This window comes from Astyanax mexicanus, chromosome 25 (assembly GCF_023375975.1).
Source record: "Astyanax mexicanus isolate ESR-SI-001 chromosome 25, AstMex3_surface, whole genome shotgun sequence".
NCBI classification, from domain to species: domain Eukaryota; kingdom Metazoa; phylum Chordata; class Actinopteri; order Characiformes; family Acestrorhamphidae; genus Astyanax; species Astyanax mexicanus.
Genome location: NC_064432.1, coordinates 3,325,249 through 3,349,739, shown reverse-complemented (window position 1 = coordinate 3,349,739; position 24,491 = coordinate 3,325,249). Strand labels below are relative to the sequence as shown.

The 24,491-nt window shown below is 38.8% G+C and overlaps 1 protein-coding gene across 7 annotated transcripts in view; it reads right to left on the bottom strand.

The window, feature by feature from the left end:
• Nucleotides 1-23,770, bottom strand: part of pcm1 (pericentriolar material 1) — a 33,648-nt gene extending 9,878 nt beyond the window's left edge. For 3 of the 7 annotated variants that reach the window (XM_022662284.2, XM_022662290.2, XM_022662288.2), the window contains exons 1-23: nt 23,588-23,770; nt 17,797-17,914; nt 16,957-17,202; nt 15,959-16,261; nt 14,564-14,734; nt 12,532-12,663; nt 10,751-10,928; nt 10,478-10,587; nt 9,828-10,053; nt 9,480-9,621; nt 8,799-8,996; nt 8,354-8,520; nt 7,545-7,795; nt 6,659-6,777; nt 6,238-6,367; nt 5,948-6,112; nt 4,903-5,066; nt 4,184-4,375; nt 3,124-3,376; nt 2,067-2,212; nt 1,650-1,849; nt 1,121-1,292; nt 612-925 (exon numbers count right to left, since the gene is read on the bottom strand). In XM_022662284.2, the coding sequence (XP_022518005.2) occupies nt 612-925; nt 1,121-1,292; nt 1,650-1,849; nt 2,067-2,212; nt 3,124-3,376; nt 4,184-4,375; nt 4,903-5,066; nt 5,948-6,112; nt 6,238-6,367; nt 6,659-6,777; nt 7,545-7,795; nt 8,354-8,520; nt 8,799-8,996; nt 9,480-9,621; nt 9,828-10,053; nt 10,478-10,587; nt 10,751-10,928; nt 12,532-12,663; nt 14,564-14,734; nt 15,959-16,261; nt 16,957-17,202; nt 17,797-17,898 (4,081 nt within the window). In that variant the 5' untranslated portion in view covers nt 17,899-17,914; nt 23,588-23,770. Of the gene's footprint in view, nt 1-611; nt 926-1,120; nt 1,293-1,649; nt 1,850-2,066; nt 2,213-3,123; nt 3,377-4,183; nt 4,376-4,902; nt 5,067-5,947; nt 6,113-6,237; nt 6,368-6,658; nt 6,778-7,544; nt 7,796-8,353; nt 8,521-8,798; nt 8,997-9,479; nt 9,622-9,827; nt 10,054-10,477; nt 10,588-10,750; nt 10,929-12,531; nt 12,664-14,563; nt 14,735-15,958; nt 16,262-16,956; nt 17,203-17,796; nt 17,918-21,099; nt 21,128-23,587 lie in introns of those variants that run through there. The other 4 variants (XM_022662285.2, XM_022662287.2, XM_022662286.2 and 1 more) reach the window with 4 other exon arrangements.
• Nucleotides 23,771-24,491: the final 721 nt, after the last annotated feature.

The following is a 24,491-nucleotide window of genomic DNA, read 5'->3' as shown; positions in this document are numbered from 1 at the left end:
TAGATTATAAGGTGCATTTTAAAAGACACTATAAAGAACTTCTCTTCTGAAAACTCTTTATTTAAGGGAGTAAATCACTTCTTTTTATTTAAAGTAAGCTTAGATTCCTAAATTTCTCCAGCACTAAGACTGGAGCATTAGCATTAGCGGCTTACTGCTTCAGCAGTGCTAGCCTGGGTTAGGAGCAGGCTACAGGCCGATAATACTCCCCTCTGAACGGGGAAATAGCGATTAACCGCTAATGCTAATGATACTCGAGCCCCGGTGCTGGAGAACTAAACTGAAACTCCTGAATAACACTGCAATTTGACAAAGTGGCTTTACTGCTGCTTACAACATGACTGGTAAAATACATACATAAGACACGCTGGATCAAAAAAAAGTGCACTGATGATTTTAGGAAATATTAAAGTATAAAAGTGCTCTGGCTTATAAATGAAAAGTTATGGAGTGGGCCGGGTCAGGCTCAGACAGAACGTGCACTGGCTTAGGTAAAGTCGGATAGATTTTTTTTGGGCATGAGCTAAGCTCTAATAAAATCTGAATAAGCTCTCTTCTGAGAGACTTCCTTGTATTAGACACAAAAGCCAAAATCCACCCTCCTTTCTTACCCATGTTCTTCTGATTCTTTCCCCTCCTGCGGCGGCTTTTGGGGGTTTTGTCTCTGGAAGCCAAGCTGGCCTGTGCAGAAGCTTTGCGGCCTGGTCTGAAGGCTTTGGTAACAGTGGTGGGATCAGCCCGGTCTGCCAGGCTGCTTAAAGAGTCCTGCGATTCTGGGGCGTATGTGGGAGGGTGGGGGACTGGAGACGAGGAAGGAGAGTCCAGCGGTGACTGTGCATGGTCAGGGGCAATGGGAGCACGCTGGTCACATGATCTGTTCATCGAGGAGTTTAACCAGCTGGAACCGTGGGAGTCATTCTGAGAGCTGAAAAAAAGGGATATCGGATGTTACAAATAATTAGAGGTGTGCACTCTAGTTTCTCATCAGGATAGATTGCCTTCTATCAGTAGTTGGTTCTAAAGCTTTTAGCTAAAGTATCTATGTGTAAACATGTTTATGAGCAGAAACTAATTTGACATCTATCAATCAGATAGATCACTTAGGAAATGTAGGGAGCACCGTTTATCAGCATTGTTGAGCGGAGTCCTCTGAAGCGGAGGGGGAAAGCTCATGTATTCAGTTTTGAGGGATATATTTGGGTCGTGCTGTGGCTGTTCTGGACTGGCTTGAAGGCCGCTTGTCTGCTGGACCTCTTGCCCCATCGCTGGGAACAACGGAGAGAAGTTAAAACCTGGAGTGAGAAAGAAGGAGTGGCGTGATTAAACAAACCAGCAAGGGTTTTAAGATTGTCATTTACGGACAAACAAACAATAAGGAAAAACCCATTAAGTCCTTAAAGTTTTAATAGATGTGGTTTGCATACTACACAACTAATCAGCGACAAAGAACAAGCCTGAAAGGAGTTCATCTGGTATTCAAAAACAAATTTTATCATGGAAAAACACATGCAAGAACATTTCCAAAATGAAAGGATTTGAAACAAGCGCTAACTGGAAAAAACAACCAAAAAACGGCAGTGTGAACCTGTCTTAGCAACGCCAATAAAGGTACTAATGCCACTGAGACTTTAAAGACATACTCCACCCACCAGGGGACATTGGAGAGAAGCTGGCGATTCCAGGCAAGCCCAGTGTGCTGATAGGAGGAAAGGGGAAAAACAGTGATGCAGAATCCTGTGCTACAGTCTGATGCTGCTGTTGTCCTGAAGAGGAAGGCTGTTGCTGCTGTTGCTGTTGTCCTGCTGACTGCTGCTGTTGCCGGAGGAGCTCACTCAGAACTTGTTTCAGCCTGTTAAAAGAGCAGATGCACCCTCAATATACTTGACAGACTGCCTCCAGCACTTAGTGTAGTGTGTTCCACTTACAAATTAACAATGCATCGACATTAAAACTTCCAGTGGACAATTATTCTAGTCTAATGTAATCTAATTGTTGCATTCATAATTATAACTGCTGGGTTAATATGTGTATTTTTTAAACATACATTAGTGAGTATATGTGCAAACCTGTGGACATTGTTTTGTTGCCACGCAAGTTGTGTGTAGCACTGGTTGAGCTGGTGCATGATGAGAGGAACCTGCGGCGAGCCCATGCCACTCGGCAGCACGTTATACGGCCCAGTCAGCACTGACTGCAGCATACAAGACAGAGTCTGCAAACATAAACAAACACACAGTCATATAATAAAGCTCAGACATAGTCAGGCAATCTGATTTTATAATAAAGTTAATGAAACGAAACAAGCAAATACATAATTCATTCATAATATTTATCAAGCAGGACATGTAACAAACAACCTGCAGAAGCTTTAAAAATTATAATAATTAAAAAATAAAATATAAAAGACAGTGGTGCACACAATAGCCGAGAGCACGCACAGAAGTGCAGACAACGCACACAGCGAGATAAACATGTAGAAGTGCTCCAAATTCTGGCTCTACTACACACACACACACACACACACACACACACACACACTTTTATAAATAAATTGTAAATTGTTTTTAAATATTTTTACCTTAAAATCATAGTTTATTTAATATATTGAGTAACCAAATTATTATTTAAAAACTACACACATTTTTGAATAAGTCAAAATATCATTATTGATATCATTATTGTCAAAATTATAGAAATGACTCTGAATTAATGACCGTGAGCATTTTATACTCTTCTTTCTTAAAAAAGAACTTTAAAAAACTGAACTGCATCCAGTGATATGCTTAAGAAAAAGATTAATAGTTTAAGAACACGTAAAATAATAAACATCTTTAACTTTTTACACTGATCCGAAGTAATAGTAATAGTAATACTGAATAAAGCATGAATTAAATTTCATGTGTCAATGTAAATTTGTCTCGCTATTCCCAAGAAATGTGCATAACCGTTCCCCAGCAAAGAAATTCAGCACTTTCAGTCGGGCACTGCTTCGGGCACTTACACACCTAAACAGTGTCTGGGTAAACCTGCAGTAACTTATGTATCTTAAATGTTATCTGTAACCTGCTGTTTTTACTGACCTGCGCTGGAAAGCTGCATCATGGTATTGTAACATGTACTGACCTGCTGGTCCTGAAGCAGCGTCTGGCACATGGTCGTGCTGAAGTCCAGCTGTTTCTGCAGCTGTGTGATCTGCTCCTGCCAGTGCGTGTGTGCGGTGCCCTCTGAGGCTGAGAGATCAGCAGCCCAGCGCAGGTTCTCCTGTCTTCTGGTTGCAGATCTGGGACAGGCTCTGTCTCTCTCACTCTGCTGACGATGCTGGGGCCGGGGCCGACGGGGCGAGGGCCGTCCAGACATCTCACTCACAGCCTTCACACTGGAGGACGAGGAGAGAGGCACACATACAGGAGCAAATTTACAATTTTATTTCAGTAGCATATTATACAAAAAAAAAAAAATCATTCTTTTTAAATAGTGTTGCATAGCCCAAAAAAATAAAAACAGTAAATACTGGAGTTGAAGGGAAATGTTTGATTCTGACGCATTCTGTGTAACAGACACACATTGTAATCTCCTAGTACACTTATGCATACTTTAGAACATGAAATCATACATCATTTGGTCTCGCATTTCCTTCATGTTGTCACAAGTTTGTCTGAGAGTGTGTTTTTGCTGTCGAGTTGTTCTTATTTAGCAGAAGCACTAATTCAGCAAGCTTTCCTCCGCTTCTATTTTGTCCCAGAAATGATTGCGATAAACGATGATATTGTCATTTTAAAGGGGCACTATAGAAAATGCTTTTTCCTGCTTCTGGGCTCCAAAAGGAGCTTTAAGACAGTGTGCCACAGTAACAAAATACTTGCATAATACTACTATTACACCAGTTTAAAATGAAACCAAGTTTTATTATTGAAAGCCGACATTGGGCTTCCTAAATGTCCTAAATAACTAAAACAAATAAAGTCCAACCACCCTTGGACTCTGTGGGTTCTGAGAAAACTGCTCTAAATATTAAACAACAAAAAAACAACATATAGATAAAAGTAGCATGATCAAACTTCTAAAACACCTTCTAATACTTCTCTAAAGCAGTTTAGTTTAGAGAAAGTCCTATTAGCCTCAAACACGTTCACAAGCTAACGTTCGCTCCGCTGTGTGTGTGTGTGTGTGTGTGCGCCTTTACCTGTCTCTATTTTTCCTGTTGTTAGAGCTGGGAAGCTTTCTGTTCTGATACGCGTGGAGCTCATCTGTGGAGCTAGACTCTTCCCCTTCGTCTCCCTCCTCATCGTCTTCATCTGCCCCAAGCTCAGATGAGTAGTCGTCATCTTCCTCATCCAGTTGGCATCGTGTGGAGCCACCCCATGTGGCCATAGTCCTTAAATATACATAAACCAAACAGACAAATGAATAAATAAATAAACCTAAAACTGCCTCAGCCTACACTTAAACATAAATAAATCGATGTATATTACATTACACTGCACAGCCTTTAACGGATGCTTTCATCCAAAGCGACAAATACAAAGAGTGAGGTACATAAGCAGTAACAGAACAAAAGTCAGAGGCAAATAGAAACATTTAGCAGGGCCTGAAAGAGGCCAGAATGTTAATATTGGGATGGAGGAAGAGAAGAGGAAGAAAGGAGGAGGGAAAGCAGGGAATGTGGTTAGAAGTAAATGTTTTTTTAGGGCGGTAAGTAAGTCTTTGAAGAGCTCAGTCTTTAGAAGGATCTGCTTTGATAGCAGTAGGTAGCTTCTTTATAATATAATATATTATCTGCTGTATATATTATCTACTGGATTAATATATTATACAGCTCTGGAAGAATATTTTTTTATGAAGCCTGCAGCCACACCAGTCTAACGTGGACAGGTCAGGTACCCCTTTAAGTATGCATTGTACCTCTCTTCATGGCTGAAATTGCGAGGAGTGTGTGCATCACTTCGGTAGGGGGAGTCTGTGAGCGTGCTCCTCCTCTGCTGTTCAGCCATTAGACTCTCCAGATGCTTCCTCCTCTGCCTAAGCTCCTCCCTCAACACCTGGTGCCTGCGCATTTCTGACCACAGCTGAGACAGAGAGAGGCATTAATGTTAGGAATGTGAGACGCCAGGTGCAGAAGGGGAAAAGACAAACACAAAGCAGACAAATCACATATAGAATGTCTTAACGTGGTTTAACCCACATTGTCTACAGCTCACATAGAAGAAAAAAAACACCCCATGTACCAGGCTATAAGTCCTTGTCAGTATCTCAGACTGTACACACACATTTGGAATTGTATGTTGTAATGAGGCGACTGTCACCACAGTCAGAGGGAGTTTTGTTTTAAATAAATATGCTTACAATATGTTTGCTGAGTGTTGTTGAGTTATTAAAGTAAAAGTCTCTTGTATTACAAAAATGTTTGTTAAAAAAAAAAAACGTTACTTTTTCTATTTAAGCTTAAAGTAAATATTGTATGAAGATAGATATTCTAAAGGAGTACATGTATATATAAAAAAATGAAAAATAAAAGTGTGTATTTAAAATGCCAGATAATAATTTAAAAAAACTCAAAATGCATATTAGACACAAAAATTAAAAAAATGTTTTTTATTGTGTCTGACTGTTGACAAAAAGAAAGTAGCAACTGGAAAATCACCTATTTTATGGAAAAAATGAACAGCCTAAACCTTGGTCTAAAATTATATTACATTAGATTTTGTCATTTAACTAACATTTTATTTTCAAGATTAAAACCTGTTTTATCCAAATTCTCAAGAATCAGCGATATATTCTTCCTCTGGGTGCTACTACAGTGTATGCAATCACTGAACTTTGATAAATACTGTAATATGAAGCTACTGTTGCCTTATCACCCACCCTGATTCACAGCTGAGAATATGCTATAGAAAAAAAAAACTCTTCAGTCTCTACAGAAACTTTTCATTGTAGAGTGTGTGCATACCTCATTGTCAGTGACTGCTACAGGGGCGGGCTCAGTGGTGGGTTTGAGGACGGCTGTGTTGCTTTTGGCTGTAGAAGACGGTGGTACTGGAGCAGGAGCTGGAGTGGAGGCAGCAGCTGGGAGCTTCTTTATCACTGCACCACTGGTACTACTGGAAATAGAGGACTGAGACCAGAGCAGAGCAGAACAAGGGCATGCTAGGGGTCAGTACCACTGCTATCTCTGCTGCAAGTAAAAAATAAAGTAAGCTATTGAGTCATAAACAAAAATAGGATGAAAGACTGAGGTACCTGCAGGTCAGGACACGCCCACTGCAGGTCCTGTATTTTCCCCTGAATCTCAATCAGCCTCTGTCTCTCTTCATGAAGCTGCTTCAGCTCCTGCTGCTGCTGCCTCAGCTTCTCCTCATACAGCTTCTCCCTAAAGCACACAAACACAGTGCTGCTGAAAAAGGCTGCTCAAAGTTTGATGATGCGATGATGCACTAATTCATGTGCATCAGCACTTCGAGAGCTGAGGTAAAATGTATCCATGAATTTTATGAGCCTTCACATGATTCAGTGGCACATTTAAAAGGTAATGGCTACACAATATATTAAATTCAGTAAATTAACTAGAATAAATTAAGACAAGTTGCAAACAGTTGCATACACTTACTAGTTGTCTAGTTGTTTAATTGGGCATAACTACATATAAAAGGTCAACACACACCTGGCCTTATCAGTGAGGGTGAGTTCTCTCTTTGCTTTGGGTGCTGTGGTCCTAGTGTTGTTTGGCTGCTGATGCAAGCCTTCATCCTCATTGGCTGCAGTACCATCTGTATCATCACTCTGTGAAAACACATACATAGAAAACAATGCAGGATATTAGCTTCAGGACATTAAAATGTCTTAAAATATTTCTGATAATTATATAGAATGCCAAAACAGTTTTTTGCCACTTTCCCCACTTTTTAAAAAAAATATTAAATAAGTTACATAGCCTAAATGTAGCAAACAAATCCAAATTACAAAACGACAATTTAAAAACATATTTTTCAGATCCCAGCAGACTACCCAAAAAAGCACAATACATTTACCTCAGCTGTGCTATTCTAATCATAAACGTTCCTCAGCAGTGCTATTCTAAATCATACATTTAAACCAGCAGTGCAATTCTGATCATATATTTATCTTAGTAATCTAATCACACATTAAGCTAGCTAGCAAAATTTTCTAACTTTACAGTAAACCCTGCAATATGACTTAAGACATATACTGCCGAGTCACTGTTCATATACATAATTCACTTTCACTTTTCCGGCCAAACACTATTTATTAACTATTAACTATTATTTTTTGGGCCATAGGTATTCAGTTTATCCCTAATTCAGACAACATAATCAAGCTGTTCTTCAACTAAGAATAAATGTCTCATTTCATATTTTTTCATGAATATTCAGACTTTTACCAATGTTTTCTAACCTATGATTTGTTCAGTTGGTATATACCAACTAGCCATTTAAAAAAAAAAACAAAAAGCAAGATTCTCCCAATACAAACCCATAATAACCTGATACGTAGTGTTACTAAGCAACCACCTGTCACTCAACACTGACCTGGACCATGGCAACAAGTTCCTGAAGCTGCCGGAGTTTCTGCTTGGCCGTTTGGAGGCGATGGACCTTCTGAGCAAACTCTGAGTCTCCTGGAATGCTGCTCCTTCGGCTCGAGCCTGAACCTGAACTGTCTCTCCTCTGCCTCGGACCATCCTCTTCCTCAACGGCATCTTCATCTTCATCGTCCTCGTCTTCGGCAGCATTTCCGTTCTTTGTGCCGTGGTAAGGGCCATCTCGGTTAAACTGGCATTCTGTAACAAGAAATGGTGCAAATGCCAGATCATGTTATATAAAAACTATGCTAAAAAATTCTATACATTTTCTACAGGGTGCCCACAGGAATAAACACGTTGAATTTAACACTTTAAATGAAATCTAAGACCAAACATGAAACTGCAAATATAACAGTTAGGTAATATTTTAACACTTTACATTTTTTACTAACTGTATCGTCTTTCCTAAAAAAGAATACTGAAAATATTTCCCTTTATTTCATCCAGAATAGTGACACTCACATGTCAAGCGTGATCAAATCAAATTTTAATTTTTAAGAGTTCAACGTCTATTTAATACAATTGGGAACAGTTTCCCCGACAGGGATTAAGCATAGTCCTGGACTACACAGCATTTTTTAATGGATATTTTACATTGAAAATACAAGGAAAACACAGTCTACAACTAGGATTAATTCCTGCCTGAGAAATCACCCTTAAAGGTTTTTTCATTCACAACCACACTGTTTTAAAATGAACAAATATAAAACTTAAAGCTACTAAAAGTTAATGAAGTTACAAAAAAAAAAGGCTGACCGATAACAGAAGGGATGTTTAGACTGCGCAGGTTTGTAGCGGAACGGTTGTTGATTTCACACTCCGAGTTGAGGCGTCCGTCTCTGTTGTTGGAGCTGCTGGTGCAAGCATTGGTTAGTGTGTTCATGTCCATCCAGTTACCTGTCGCCTGTGGCTGGGCTGGGTTCCTAAAACACAAAACAAAGAAAAACATACAGGTTTTAACTCAGCAAGCTAGGCTTAAATATTTATTTCAATACATACTAATCGAAGACCAGTGCCTGGTACAAAATTGGAATGGGTTAGCCCAAATCCTAATCTGTTTTGATCAATGGCAAAAGCTTAGTCATTAGGTTTTGATCAGGTTAGCTGCAATGCTAACAGCAAGGCTCGGCTGTGGTTGGGAGCCACAACGCTAACAGACACAGTGACCATCCTTGGCCATGTTCCAGCTTCTGCTAAGTACCTGATGGTAGTAACAGGTTCTCGGTTCTCCTGCTCAGAGTCAAACATGGCTTCAAACAGCGAACCATCTTCAGTTGCTTCGTCCTCGTCTTCGTTCACGTTCTCGTTGACCGCATCCACCATCATGTCGGAGGTTTGCTCATAATACTGGACCAGCTCTCTCAACTCATTCAGCCGCTTATGCACCTCCTTCAGCTTCCTGAAAAGTGAAAGAGGGAGAAAGAAGTCTAAATTAAAATAAAGACAGTGAAAATGCAATATTAATCAGTCTTTACACTTTAACATTTAAACTGAAAGGCGCCAACTGTGAGCACAAGCCAAAGTAGTAATTCTAGTACAGCTATTGCAGCTTTACAACTACCAGCACAAAACCAGCTAAATTCTTGTAGGGCATATGAACAGATGCTTAGTGGCGTAATGGCTGCCCGCCACTCTGGGCACATGTACTTACTGCCTTACTGTGTACATCACTGAGCTCGTGAACAAATGGGTTAAAGGTGGAGACCAAATTTCATCTGTGGTTCCAGCATAAGTAAGGTCAATGTGGCCATCTTGTCTTGTCTTGTCTTGTCTTGAGTGTGAATGATGCACAAAAATGCCAGAAAGCCGAATGCAACCTCATGCAAATCCAAACATGCAGACACTTTTGATGCAAGTGTCATTGGCATGGCTGTTGCAGTACCTGAGTTTGTCAGCTGGGTGGCTGTCATCATCATATGCAGAAGAATCTTGTCGAGCAGCACACGCACCGTTTCCCTCACGCCCTAAAACTGATGGGCGTTCAGACACACCTGCGCATGCACCGCGCTGAGACGCACCACGACCTGAGCCACACACAGAACCACAAACCGGAAAGGAGACAAGGAGATATGACAAGTTTTAGTCCTCTAAATAAAATATCACATAATTAAAATCACTTATCTCTCAGAAATATAAAAGATGTTACTGTAGATCTTCAGATTAAATTACAACTAAACTCATTCAGAATATAAACTGCACTCGGGTAACTGGTATGTTACTAATGACATACAGGAACTGTTGTTGAGGGTCTGGTCTCGGAGGGAATGGAGTTCCTGCAGGATCTTGTCCATGGTCTGCTTTTTATCCTGGAGCTCCTGCAGTTTGGTGAGTTTTGCACTAGCCGAAGAAGCGGTGGCAGGTGACGGCTGCCCCCGGGGATTGTGGGTAGTGCGAGAGCGGCACACCTCTCTGGAGAGAGACAGACTCTCAGCCTGACGCCTGTTATCAGGGACCGCCTGAGGATGAGTGAAAGAGCGATAAGAGAGAGAGTGGAGAAGTCAGTGTTTCATCTTGTGAATTAATAACACAATGTTAACTGTAAAACATTAATTGCAGCATGCCCTAATCAGGCAGGGTGATGATGGTGGTAATTAAATGGTCACTTATTCTTTCTAGTTATGATTTTCTTCATGCGATTTAATACACCAAAAACAGCCTACTGCCATGACATTGTATGTAACTGCACCAAATGTAACACCACTACTGCTGTTTTATTGTATTATTTTATTGCTGTAATTGTGAACTATAATGGCTGCCTATTGCAGAGGGCTCTCCCAACATTTGTTTTATTTATATAATTGTTATTACATTAGAGTTTGCGCTTAAGTATTGTCACTGAGCTGAGAAGCCTGAATTAAATATACACACTCTCCTGTGTACCTGGGAGTCATGCAGTTGGTTGTGGAAGCGCCGAATCAGGTCATTGAGCTCCTCATTCAGTTCTGAAGTAATGCTGATGCCCGATACACTTCCTGTAGTCTCAGTCACGACTAAAACAACACAGAAACAGATGATCTCAAACAAACAAACAGTCTAATAAAACCATGACAACTATGAAATGGTACTTAACGCACTGCAGGAAAAGCTTGTAATACAAGTCCAGTGTTGAAATGTGATACTCTAATGATATGGTCTGTATGTGTGTTACGCTACCCGTGTCGTCCATAGCAGCGATTGCATTTTCAGCACTGTGCTGCATGGCAAGCAGAGCAGCCTGGCGGCCCTGAAGTGCCCGTAACTGCTCCTGCTGTTGCAGCATTTTCTGCAGGAGGTCATGTTGCTTCCTTAGGTTCTCCAGCTCCTCTTTTTGCTCCCCGCGCGCACCACAACCCTAAGAGGGAGAAACAGAAAGGAGTACATAAATTACCAAGGACAGTCAAAGCTTCACAGTATCAGATTAGCAAACAAAAAGCTTTTTTTAAGCACAGTCAGCATTAGCACAGTCTGAGACAGGGGAAAAAAAGTATAAAATAAATAAATACATTAGCAGTATCTGCTACTAAAGCCAGGCAATATGACAATATTTTATTGTATTGTCATAAATGTGTTACTGCAATAAATGAGACAAGTCCCTGAGTATGTCATGGATATCAGTGTTAAATAATAAAAAAAAAAAACACACACACAACACCACAACATACTGACAAACAGAACACTTGATTAAAAAGAGTAGTTATTTGCTATTTTTTTTAAATATCTCTCAAAGAAGAATTCAACACAGCCCCCTATTCAGCAAATGCCTTAAAGCAAGAAAACAACTAGAGCAGCTGCTGTACACACTACTCAGAATAACTGAAGCAGGTGACTCTGTCCTTACCCAAACCTTATACCCTTCAGGCTTCCTAGTTCTTCACAGTAAATAGTTATTTTTTTTACAGATCATCCTTTAACACGGTGTGTGAGACTGCTCAGCAAAACATGTCCAAAAAATCAAATAAAATAAGTAATTAAACATGCAGACATGCATTAACTGACAGCTATGATTGTATATTTAACAGTACCATGGACATACACAATTATTTACATAATTAGATATTTTTAAAGTTATATCAATATACTTAAATTATTAACAGCACAACAACACTTTTATGAAATTGTCCAAGTTTGGCCTTTCAAACCATGGGCAAATTGCTCAGATTCTTAGTGTGTGAGAAATAAGGGAGAGAGACAGAGATAGAGAGCAAGAGACATAAGGAAAGTAGCAGAGGAAAGTAGCAAATGGCTTGAAAGGTAGCTTGCTGATATAACCTGCTTGCTAAACGGCCAGCGCTACAGTGGAAGTGCCCACAAACACACAACAGACTAAATTAGGAAGACATGGCAAAATGTAAGATAAAACGATGTGCATACTTTAGAACACTGAACCAGTGTTCTAGGAGGTCAAAATGCATGCCTGTTATGCAAAATGCTGCTGTTGCTTTCACAGGGCATTTGTGATTCAAACTGAAAACTATGTTCAGTCTGAAAATTGAAGACTTATTTAGTAAGACCATGAAGGATAAAATTTTTATCGCCATTCACGAAGTACCATTTCCACACCTCAAAGTTGCTAAGTATAGAAAACAGCAGGCAAAAAGTGTGCTGAAGGCATGGTACCGGACGAACTGGCTATTTTTCTGCTGAACAGGTAATCACTGAACTTCAGTAAGGTTGCTGGGTAATTTACCACTACCACTACCGTAGAAGAGATAAGTATTTTGACATTAAATCTCATAGACAACACATTTGACACAATTTCTTTTTCACTTAAATCACATAATTTCTCCGATGTACCAGAGTTAAAGCAAGTAACATCCGGAAAAATGCTGATGACAGAACGTGGTCAAGTTCCTGTAGGAGGTTCACCTGGTCATGCACATGCTACTAGTCAGAGCAGCAGCGTTCTGATGGGACGAGAGGAGAGGGGGAGAGAGAGGGGCACTCTGGGTACTCACGGTGGCATCCGAGGCTTCGGAACGCGGCTCTAAGTTCAGAGACGTGCTCTCGGCCATCGAGCCCGAGCCCACCGCTGAGTCAACTGTAGCACCTTCATCCTCCTCCTCCTCCTCATCCTCATTCTCTCTCGCCTGTAAAGTGGATCGAGTTCAGAGAAGACCCCATTACAAGGCAGAATAACAGACTAAAGATAACGTGACTCTATAAACGAAGGAGAAATCTAAAAGCAATACTAGTTGCTCAGGCTAAATTTACATAGAGCAAGTTACTATTTTCCCCCATTACAGCAACAAAGACACTCAGGCTCAGTGATGTGAAGCACTAAAAGCTGTTCCAGTACTAATAGCCCTCTCTTGTGTCGGATCTTCGGTCTGTCAAACGTAGTTAAGCGAGATAGCGAGTAATCAAGTCTGTGACTGAGTGACAACCAGGTTCATGAAAGGTTTTGTACATATAAAAACAACACAAATGACAGCAAAATGTTGGAGAGTAGACAAATATTAAGATGAATGGAGGCAAACGCATAAAAAATGTCTAACCTTTACATCAGGGAGGGTCTGTAAAGTTATGTTCAAACTGAAGGCAAATTGGAATACATTTTCAAATCAAATCTGTCCAGTTGATTGTCCGCACTGTTTTTTGCAAGTGATTAGATCGGATTTACGTATCTGGACATCACAAACGTATTTGCATTGATTGCTGTGGTGATGAGATTAGCTAACTTTCAACGCACTTCTTTCATTACATGGCCAAGCCCTACAAAATATATTGTTCTTAAATGTGAGACATGTTTAATAAGAAAATCATGAACATCCTTGTCTACACTACATTCACAAAAACATCTAAAGTTTCGGGTCAACAGAAGTAAATTGTTATTTTTCTTCACATTATTTAGACACTAAATATAATTAACAAGACTGCTGACAATTTAAGGCCAGTGCTTCTTCAACATCAGCTTAGCATTACTCGTTGTAAACAAAAAAGCAAACCTGGGATACCAAACATGTCTTGACTGATTAAATGCACCTGGTGTAGTGACTAATCATGCTTCTTTGATTATATCTGCCAAACACTTCCTTAAGACAAAACACATACTATACACATACTAATGTTTTGCACTATCGTTAAAATATGGTTAAAAAAAGGTGGCTTAGGATGCCATGCAGAGGACCAAAAGCCAGCAGAGAGGGAGAGAGAAAGAGAATGAGAAGTGGAAGCGCTGTCCTAGATACAGCCACCACATTAGTCAAGACCTTCCAATGACACAAGAACAAAACACAGGGACACACTAAATTTAAAACACAAAAATTTAAGTCTTGGTCAAGAAACTGTCCTAAAAACTGTAAAAGCTGTAAACTAAGCCTTAATTGGTACCTGCTCACATTATAGGGAGGGTTCCAACCTGGGCTACCATACATATTAGGCCAAAAATGGCAAAAAAGCAAAGAGTATTCATTAAAAAAAGTGGCACAATTAATAAAATAAAGTGCAAAAATGTTGTCCAGTCTTGACCAAAATTCTATATCCCTACTACTAGTGTATCCCTACTAAACAAATTTAAATATACCATTAGGGCTCCCCATGAATCAAACAACAACAAAAAAAAAAGTAAGTCATAATGGACATATGGAGAATAATATTTTTTTTGTTCCTAACCATCCACCCATCATTCTATTCATGTTTTCTTTACCTGCTATTGTTTCTAATACAATTATCAACAAAAGCATGTATGATTCAGTCCAGCCTGCTCCAATAAATCAAAGCGTTGGGCTAACAGAATAGATGGGATGTTCTGGAAAAGAAGACTCCAATAGAAGCTGTAATAATAAAATATGGGGCAACTTGCTGAAGAAAAAGACAAATAGTATCTATCCAGGCTATCTAATTGAGATGACAATTTTGACCGATTATATATGGCATTTTAATTGTGTGGAGTCAACTGGTTTTCTGTCCTTTATTTTGATAAGCAAGCCAAGACACAGAGCGAATTCCCTTTAAAGTTATGGAACATAAAGAGCAGGTGCCACTTACCAGCATCTTCTGCAGGAAGCGCAGGTAGGACTTCTCCTGCTCCTTCAGGTGTGTGATTAGGTGCGACAGGCGCTCGACGTTGGCTGGCACGTCGTTCTTCTCCAGTAGGTCGTCCCTCATTGAGCTGGCCTTACTGATGTACTCACGGATCTGCACCAGCTTGCTAACGACCTGTAGGAAGAAACGCTGAGAGTGAGCAGCCTACATACACACAAACGAGAGAGAGAGAGACAGACAGAGAGAGAGAGAGAGAGAGAGATACAGTGATGCTCTCTCCACATGGACGGTGGCGTATTTTTAAACTGGCCTAAATTCAGACTGCTCGCATCGCCAAGCTCCCTCTCACATCTGTGCTCCAGTTTCAGTCCAGATCAAACCACTTTCTCTTTCCCCACACACACATTTCATTACATCCTGCCTACACACCAAAAACAGACCTTTGTCCTAGAGTCACTGATGCTTTTTCACCTGCTTCAGCTTAACACAGTTAACGCAACACATGCAAGGCCTTGTGAAGGTGGGGATTCCACAATGCAGGTTTGCTCAGTTTAACCAGATAACTCAAACCCAAACTATATACCAGTACATATAGAAATGCTTGTCAGCTGCTCTCCTCGGTTAATATCCAAAGTTCTAAGATTAACAAGGTAAAAAGATGTGCAAGCTTTCACCCCACCAATCAGCATGGAACACTATAATGGGTGTTTTGATACTGATTGGTTTGTAAAAGGCCGTACACCTGACTTTAGCAGATCTACAGTTACAGTGAATACAGGAATCACCAGAATAATGTGTACCCATACTGCTGTAAGACTAAGAGTTGGGCACAACACCAGTTTCTTTTCTTTTCTGTTGTTTTATAGATGATGATAGCCTGCCTTTGGTTCAGATTATAGACTTTTTCCATGTAATATAATTCTGCATATATTTCACTTCACATATTTCAGTGTCTAAAATAAAGAAATCATAGACATAAGCAAACCAGGGTTTGTGTGAAGACTAATGTGTGCTGATTTAGCCATTAAGTCTGCCAGTTGCTAGCTGGTAAAGTGTACATTTCTAATGCTTGGTATATAAGCATGGTAGCTCCAATGTGAACAAAAACGCAAAATCTCAGATGTCAGACATCTCATGTTATCAATTATCATTTGAACCCTGGAAAAAAGTGCCAACACTAGATGTTTCACTGGACTATTGGTTTGATCTGCTTTGATTCCTTTTTAGCCCAATTTAAACCCTGCAAATATTAAATCTTAAGTGTGGTACAATTGTAATTGTAAAAACTAAAAATTACATTACCAGTCACATATGTAACTAATTGCACACAATAATAATAATAATAATAATAATAATAATAATAATAATAATAATAATAATAATAATAATAATAGTTACCTGGCTGCTGTCAATGACTGCCTCTCCTCGACGATCCTCCGTGGGGATCCCAGAGCTTCGGTCCAGCCCACTTAGTTCCTTACTGGGCAAAGCAGGCATTGGAGAAAACAGGTCCTTCCCTGGGCTCTGTTTCTTCGGCTCCTTACCCAAAGGTGTGGTGGGGGCTGTAGCAGAGGTCTGTTTGCTCTTGTTAGTGTTGACATGTAGTGACAAAAAATTAAAGGGTTTCTTGGTCTCCGATGAGAGCTGTCTCTGGTTGTTCGCTGCAGTGACACGACCTTGTGAATCGCTGCCGATACTCCTCTGTGGGATGAGACAAAGAAAAAAAAAGCTAAAACAATCTTACAGCACATTTAAATTATGTCTATGCCTTTCACATAAAGCTGAATCAACAGATCTTCCTCATAATTATAAAATTTACATCACATCAAACTACATAAATGCAGATCCATTAAAGAAATAAACTTCTTTAAGTAAGCCAGTGTCTGCATTAATATTGAATATATTTAAAAACATTACAGCATCTAAAAAGACTCTAAATCAATATAGTCCATTCCCTCAGAGTCTTTAGGTGCACTGTACACTGTGTTCCCCATAACATTCCCATAATGTCACTCCAGTCTTAGAACACACAGCTCCTCATCTTGGCCTATTAGTCAAACATTTTAGCCAGATATTGAACACTTTGAATATCCGCTTTTGTTGCTGAGCTGTCTACAGAAAAGACAGAGTGATTTCCATGTTCAACTTTATTGAAATGTGCACAAACAATGCCTGGCTTTTTACATCAAGCTTCAGTGGCAAAACTCAACAAAACTCAGCATGTCTGTTTTTTCCTGTTTAAAAAATTGCATATGTAAATCTATGTAACAAACACAATATGGTTTGAGGAGGGTAATCTTTCAGTACCTGTTAACTATAATAGTCTCATAGCGCCAAACATGTGAACCTCCAAATAAACAATACTACTGAATTCCCTTCACGGGTGAGCCACTTACCTCATCCAGGTCAGTGAAGTTTATTCGCTGGCGTAGTCGATCGAGCTCAGCTTGATCTGGAACGGACATCTGTGTAGTGTACTTCACATGAGGGAAGGAGTGGGGTGTCCTGGCTCGTCTGCGGCCCGCCCCAGGTGTTGACTCTGGAGAGATGTCATTGGTCAGCCGGCTCTCTGACATGGCAGATAGCTTCTTTCTGTTCTTTTCAGACGAGCGGTTCGGCTTTTTCTGCTGCACTCCCCAGTCCTGGTTCAAGAACAATGACAAAAAAAATAAAAAATAATAATATGAGGATGCACAAATTTAGGGGTCAAGGGAGTGGAGCAAGGATGGGGTGTCTTTCAAAAACTAGAGGGGCATAAAATTTAGTGTTAAGAGACTCAAGAAGGCTGGAAGAGCTATGTTTATATAGGACAGGTTATCTATGAAAATACACGCTCTTTCGAAAATGAATGCAGCTTTTGGAAGTGTGTTTCATGTCAGTATGTTCATTTAGCCTGTAAAATGCAAAATTCAAGCCTATGTGGAGGAGTGCTTTAATAAATGTTGTTAGTCTTTGTTGCCTGTTTTACCAAAATAGATAAATTATCATAATAAAAAAGGATCGATTTAGCACCATGATGGGAGCAACATGACTCTCACAAAACCATCACAATGTCTGTGAGTAACTGTAGGTGGAGGCAGGAACGTGAGGGCGGGAACACAAGGCTCTGCAGGCCAATCACAGCTGCCAATGTCCACTCCGCATGACAAAGTTACATTTCTGGAGGAGCTACAACATAGGTTTGATGCAAAGTATAAATTGGCCATAAAACTTTAAAAGTGTGTGTGTGTAAGTACCATGTTATTGAGTCTGTCGTCCAGGCTGCCATTGGCAATAGTCCAGTTGTGCAGCTCCTGTTCATCTGCACAGTCATCAAGTGGAGCTCCGCCTGTAGCCATCTCAAGCACTCAGTACCTGCTGAATACAAGAAGACCACTGATTAACACTCTCCCACACACTGCAAAGTCTTTTAACAGAAGGTGTTAGACACATAGAAAATTGACAACGCAATTCCTCTCTTTTTACAGAGCAATTTTTATTTTATTGTTAAGAATATTCATAATATATATATTAACAAATTCCAAAATAAAGAAATGCCAGAGTTCATTCACGTTCATGGGCTCTCCTCTCTAAGACAAACATATTGGACAATAGTGAGAAAAATTATTGAGCTCAAGCTTCGATCAGTTCATAAGGTAATTAGCGCAACAGGCCTAGCCTGATCTTAACTATAAGCTCTTTAGCATATGACTTGACCACAATGTTGAGGAATGACCTGCTGTTGTTTCTCCATTAAGCAGGCTTAACGGATGGACTAACCTGAGAATCACTATGTTTTTTTATTAAAAAGATTAGATCTGCTCCGTTACTCAAAAGGTTACTAAAAAAATGAGCAATGTTATCAATAAACAGATGTTTTTGTAAGAGACAATATATAGCTTTAAAATGTTTACATTTTCAAATGACAAACAAAACACATCTTCTGCAGTAAAAACCGTTTGCATGACCTCACAGTGCTGACAGTTATTCAGGAATCGTATTGTGTTTAAAGGGCCGTTAGTATCATCTGAAAAGCTGCCAGGCAACACGTCTCGCCACAAAGAACCAAAACACACAACACTGCTTCAAAAAATCAGACAGACAGAGGTAAAAGAAGGGTCAAATTACACAAAGCAACCGTCATTACTCTCCATACCCTTTGAGGTGGAAGATTAAGAACACTTACCAAGCAAGTTTAAGAAAGACTGTGTTCTGTGTGGAAAAAAGAACAGAAGTGTGTGCTAAAGCTCTTACAGACAAGTGAAAGAAGTGAAGCACAGTGTTGTCGACACAAAAAGAGAGTAGAGCAGTTGAACTTGACCCGCTCATTTTCGCGGCGAAAAAAACTCCTCCCCTGCTCTGGCTCAGCTGAAGAAACTGCTCAGCTGCAGCTTATTGGCTTGTCCCCTTAAGAAGACCCTTATTAACAAAATTCTTAACATACTTAAAAGTCTAGGGGACTTTCTGAATGTCAGAAGCTACGTTTTCATGCAGCATTATAATCAATTAATAACCTGTCTAATAGAATCGAATCTATGAGTACAATGTCCACTTATACAACTCAATCGAAACAGGGTTGTCTGAGGCCATTCCGAATACATTTTCTATCCGATTAAAAGAAGCTGGCAATCCCTTAAATAATATGAAGTACAGGAATAAAAGCCATGTAAAACACCTGCATCTGATTACATTTTCTATCAGAAAGTTAAAGCATGTTCTCTGCACAAATATGGCAACAGCAACACATTATTTAGATCATCTTATTGGATGAAGGAACTGGTTAGTCATGAAGTCATAGACTTCAAATAAGATACAATTAATCATCTTGTTAGTAGACTTGATAAGTATGAAGGCTATTAAAACATTTTTTCCTTTAATTTACAATAGCATCCAACATTTTAGAAACTGTGTTTAGATACAAATATGGAGATTAAATGGCATAAATTAGTTATGAAATGCGTTGCAGAAAAACAAAAAGGTTGTGTGATTTGCTGTGCTGTATATACACTGAAACCGATCCTGTCATACTTCTCAAAATATTTCATTCAAAAGGGATTTTTGTACCAAGCGTACAAGTGTAGTCAACAGTAGAAGCTGTAGAAGATACTGTATAAATGTGTTTTTTTTAAACAAGCCGTTATAGTGCTAGTTGATAAGGCCAAAATCTATATAATTATGTATTGCTTAATTTTGGTCAATATGATACAAGTCCAATACGAGTATAAACAGTATAAAAGCCATCGCCCTTGGTGTACGCATTCAGACATTTTTTTGTGTATTGCCCTGCAGACAAAACACATCCACACTGGCAGACTTTGCTACTCACATACACATAAATAACTAATTATACTGCAGAGAAATGGGGATTTGTATAGTCCATATATGGGTCATGGCCTGTTAATTCAATTTAATTTATTAAGGGGTTAAGTCAATCACTGGTATGACTGCTGACAAAGATGTGCAATCCCACACAGAGGTATAGTATAACACAGCCCTGCACTGAGTAGAGATGGAGCAGTGGAAGAACTGTGTGAAATGATGGTTTTCCATCCAATACTTTTGAATGGGATTATGAGCTCAGGTGTTCGAGGATCAGGTGGAGTAGTTATTATCCAATCTACAGACCTTCCTGCTCCCATTGTTTGCTGAATGCAATCAAATACATTACAACATATTTTACTGCCTAAAATATCAGTAGAGACAGTTAGTCCAACAATAGCAGGATAAATAGGTTCGTTGTTAATACCTTCAGTTAAAGTTTAACAGACCGCTGTTAACCGTCTGAAATAAGACCCCCAGCTCCAGCTTTGTCGCTATGGTAACAAGTGTGACCTGAGGAAAACTTGGCTAAGTTAGCCACTAATCTAACTAAAAAAACACCACATAACAGGGGCATCTTTAGAAACAATATATTTATCGATATAAAATACTTAAATATAGTTAGCTTACTGTGGGGAGAACGATGTAGAATTGTACACAATAGTAGTAATTCGTATTGAAACTAGCTCTAACCTGGCTAGCTAACTAGCTATCCAACTTCTGAGCTAACTAGCTTATTAGCTTAGCGTAGCTAGCCTTAACGTTATGATGCAGTCAAGCTAGCTAACTAGCTAACTAACTTTTCTGGTAACTAGCGTGTTAGTTTAGCTAGCGTTAACTTTATGAGACCGGCTTGCTAGTTAGCTAACTAGCTAACGAACTTCCGAGGTAAATAAGTTAGCTTGTTAGCTAAGCTAGCGTTACCGTTATGAGGCCGGCTAGCTAGTTAACCAGCTAACGAACTTTTCAGGTAACTAGCTTGTTACTATAGCTTACCTAGAATTAACGCTCTGAGGTCGGCTAGTTAGCTTATTAGCTAAAGAACTTATGTGGTAAATAGCTAGCTAGCTAGCTAATATGCTTGTTAGCTTAGCTAGCGTTAACGTAATGAGACTGGCTAGCTAGGGTAACCATGGTTCAACACTCATCATCTATAGGGCTAATAAAATAAACGAAATAATAAAACACAGCATTAATTTAAGCAATAACCAGCTAAAGTCTAGGCAGTGTGTTTAAGTTACCTATTTTACCTAGCAGTCAATGAACATAACCTAATGCCGCTTCTTCACAAAGCGGCACATTCCCCCAGTCAAGTCGAGGATAACACTGAGCAACAGCAGCAGCAAACCCAGGTTCAGAAAGTACAGAAAGTCCACCACAGGCATTTGTTTCAACTGCATAAACGGCTCTGTCTTTGCTACATTGTCCTTTATTAGCGTTAGCTAATGTTATAAATACATTTGGCTAAATTGGAGAGATTTTATAGTCTGTTTTAATTTGTTCATTTTGTGTCTAAGATACTGTAATAGATTAGCACAATCCTTTCACCTCCACTATGTGCAATATCACTGCTTATTTAGGTTACTATTTATTTGTGAAATATAATATAGATACATACTGGATATCTAGATACACACTGGGGAGCCAGGCTTTCTCCAACCTTACTTTTCAAGACTTACATTTTTGTAAGTGTCTTTATATCTTGTTTTTTTTGGTGTATAGGATATATAAAATACAATACCTGGCTACTTAGAAAAAAATAAAGAATACAAAATCTTAATTTACAAAATATTTTTTGTAAAAAAAAAAAAAAAAAGGCTTAAGATCAAGCCTAAACTGTCACTTTAAAATAATTTTTCTGCCACTGATATAATGGCAACACAATAGCATTATAATAAAATAATTCCATGTTAAAGAGCAACACAGCTTCAGTTATTAAAATATATGTTTTATATTATATTATATATGACAAAAACAATATATAATATAAATAAATGACAAATAAAATAAACCTGCTGTTTTTACATTCCACCACATCTCCTTGTTTTATAGGCTTTTTTTGGCATTTAATGTATACTTGTCTAACATAAAAAATAAATATATATTAAATAAGTGTAACCTACATATTTACTTATTTTTATTCTGCATATTATTTTAATAAGAATGTAATAGCACAACAAAAACAAACAAGGTCAAGTTTTGCATTTAGAAACTGATCTTGCACCAAAATAAACATAGAGTGGGATATTAAGAAAAATGGCTAAATGTTTACTATATAACAAAATATATACAAAATATAAACATCCATAATCTATATCCATTAGACACTGTAACATGACAGAGCAGCTATAGCAGGGTCATTCAGGCAGTTGAAACAAAATCCTGGGGTGGATTTTTACTGTCTTGGCTTGGGTCATGATAAACTTTCTAGGTTAGTTGACTAAATGTCTCAACAAAAACACAGCCATGTTTTAAAAAAAAAAGTTAACTAGTTGCAAAAACACAAACCACGTACCTAGATTATGTAGCTAGCTAGCTATATTTTTTATCGGCCCCAAAAAAATCCCAGTTTGCCTCACCGCTAATCAAGTTTAACCTAAGTTTTCAGGCTTGCACCTGCTACCACTGCCACTTCCATCCAACATTTAGCTAGCTAAGCCAGCTAGGTTGGCTAACCTACAGTTTACACAAAGAAAGATGCAGCTAGTTACCCCATAGTGAGCAGATTATAGCTTTAAGCATTAAGTAACAAAATATGAAGCATTTAATTATAATACCTAGTTGGCTAGCTAGTTCCTACTGTCCCCATGGTCCCATTTCAAGCTGAAAGAGCTAACTGTTAGGTTAGATCTGCAGCTTGGGCTTTTGCACTGAACTGCTGGAGAAGAAGAATAGAGAGGGGAGCACACTGCAGCTATGTTAGAATTGAGGTCATTCCACACAAAAATTGCTACCTCATATTATTGAAAACAACAAGATAACTACAAATATATCAAGTTCTAAAGAAACAACTCATGAACTCAGCGACATTTACGCACTGTTAAAACTTCAACACAGTCGTTAAGATATTCCTAAATATGTTTATACACCATGTGTGTGCATTCTACACACTTACCCTCTTAGAAAGCAGATTAAAACAGGTAAATTACAGCGCTACCCAGCTAAGCTATGTTGCTCGCTCTCCAGGGCTGCTGCAGGATGAGTTAACCGGGTGTTGTGTCGAATTGTGATACCTTGTCAAACCGTGCTACCCTAGTAGTATTTAATTTTTAAAAAGGTAAAAATACCAAAAAAGCACCATATTAGAAAACACTTCCAGCAGAAGCCTAAGTAGGATATGTGGATAGACTTAATCACTGTATAAGGTAAAAGTTAAAAAGTTATAGTCATGTGTACATGATTAGAAACCGTATTTTTTATATTATAGTTTATCATTATATTTATTACTTGCCATTGTTTTTAACAGTTTAACAGTTGACATTCAAGCAGGTTGTTTACTGTTCCCAATTACATATCAAGGAATTATCTTGAAAAACTAAAAAAAACATTACGAAACAATTTGGTCGGCGCCTGCGCAGTGCCGTAAAGAAGCACATATCGATGGGTAGCATAATTCGACACAACACCCGGCTACCAAGCACCAACTTCGGGGACGTTCTTCACTTCTTCGCCGGCCTACTTTCTGACAGAAAAGCAGGTAAATACGACTTATTTCGATAAACACGTTACCTCAGGTATTCGCTGTGTATTCCAATAGTGCAGCGTGACGCCCTGGACATCACAGATATGTTTCCACAGTGAGTTTATCAGGAAATAGTCCAGAATTCGTATCAATAGCTAACAAGCTTTAGGTTACATCTCCTGAGCAACCGCCATCTTCCCCTACATAGCCACACAGCGCGGAGTGATACGCAATACACGGAGGCTCAGGACAGTTGGAACAGTTGCTCCATTTAATTAACTAACATTTTTTGTGTGTTTTTGCAGATTAACGACAAAAAATAAATCTAGTTTTGAAACTGCATTTTGTTTTAATTCGGATTTGCAGCAAAACGACTTCTATTAATATATATAAAATATATTCATAAAATAGGTACTAGGTTGTTGCTCGGATGTATACAACGCTCCTATCCACTTGTCCCATCAGTAGAGCTGTTGGTTATGGAAAAGTTTATTAATAGGAATTTATTAGACTTTAATTATTAAACTAAATCTGACTGGTGCATCACATGATGAGGGTCTTCTTCTTCTCATTCAGTGTTTTTAATATATATTTTTCATACATTGTAAATTAATACTGAATTAATCCAAATTATGAATAAGGAATCATGTACTAAACTTATAAGTGTTAAACAAATATTTTTCTTTTTTCTTTACTTAGTTGAGTAGTTATTGCCATAATATGGATTGGAACATTGCTCAAATTCGTATATTCACTAGATGCCAACTCTATCTCTTGGCAAATTTACAACTGATGCTCTCAAACATTAATAATAAGAGACAAGAAATTCAAGTAATTAACTCATGATTTAGCACAGCTGTTAACTGAAGGCCATTCCAGGTGACTCTGCCTCATAAATCTGACTGAGAAAATCCAGCCAAGATGTGTAAATCACCCTTATTTTCAAGCATT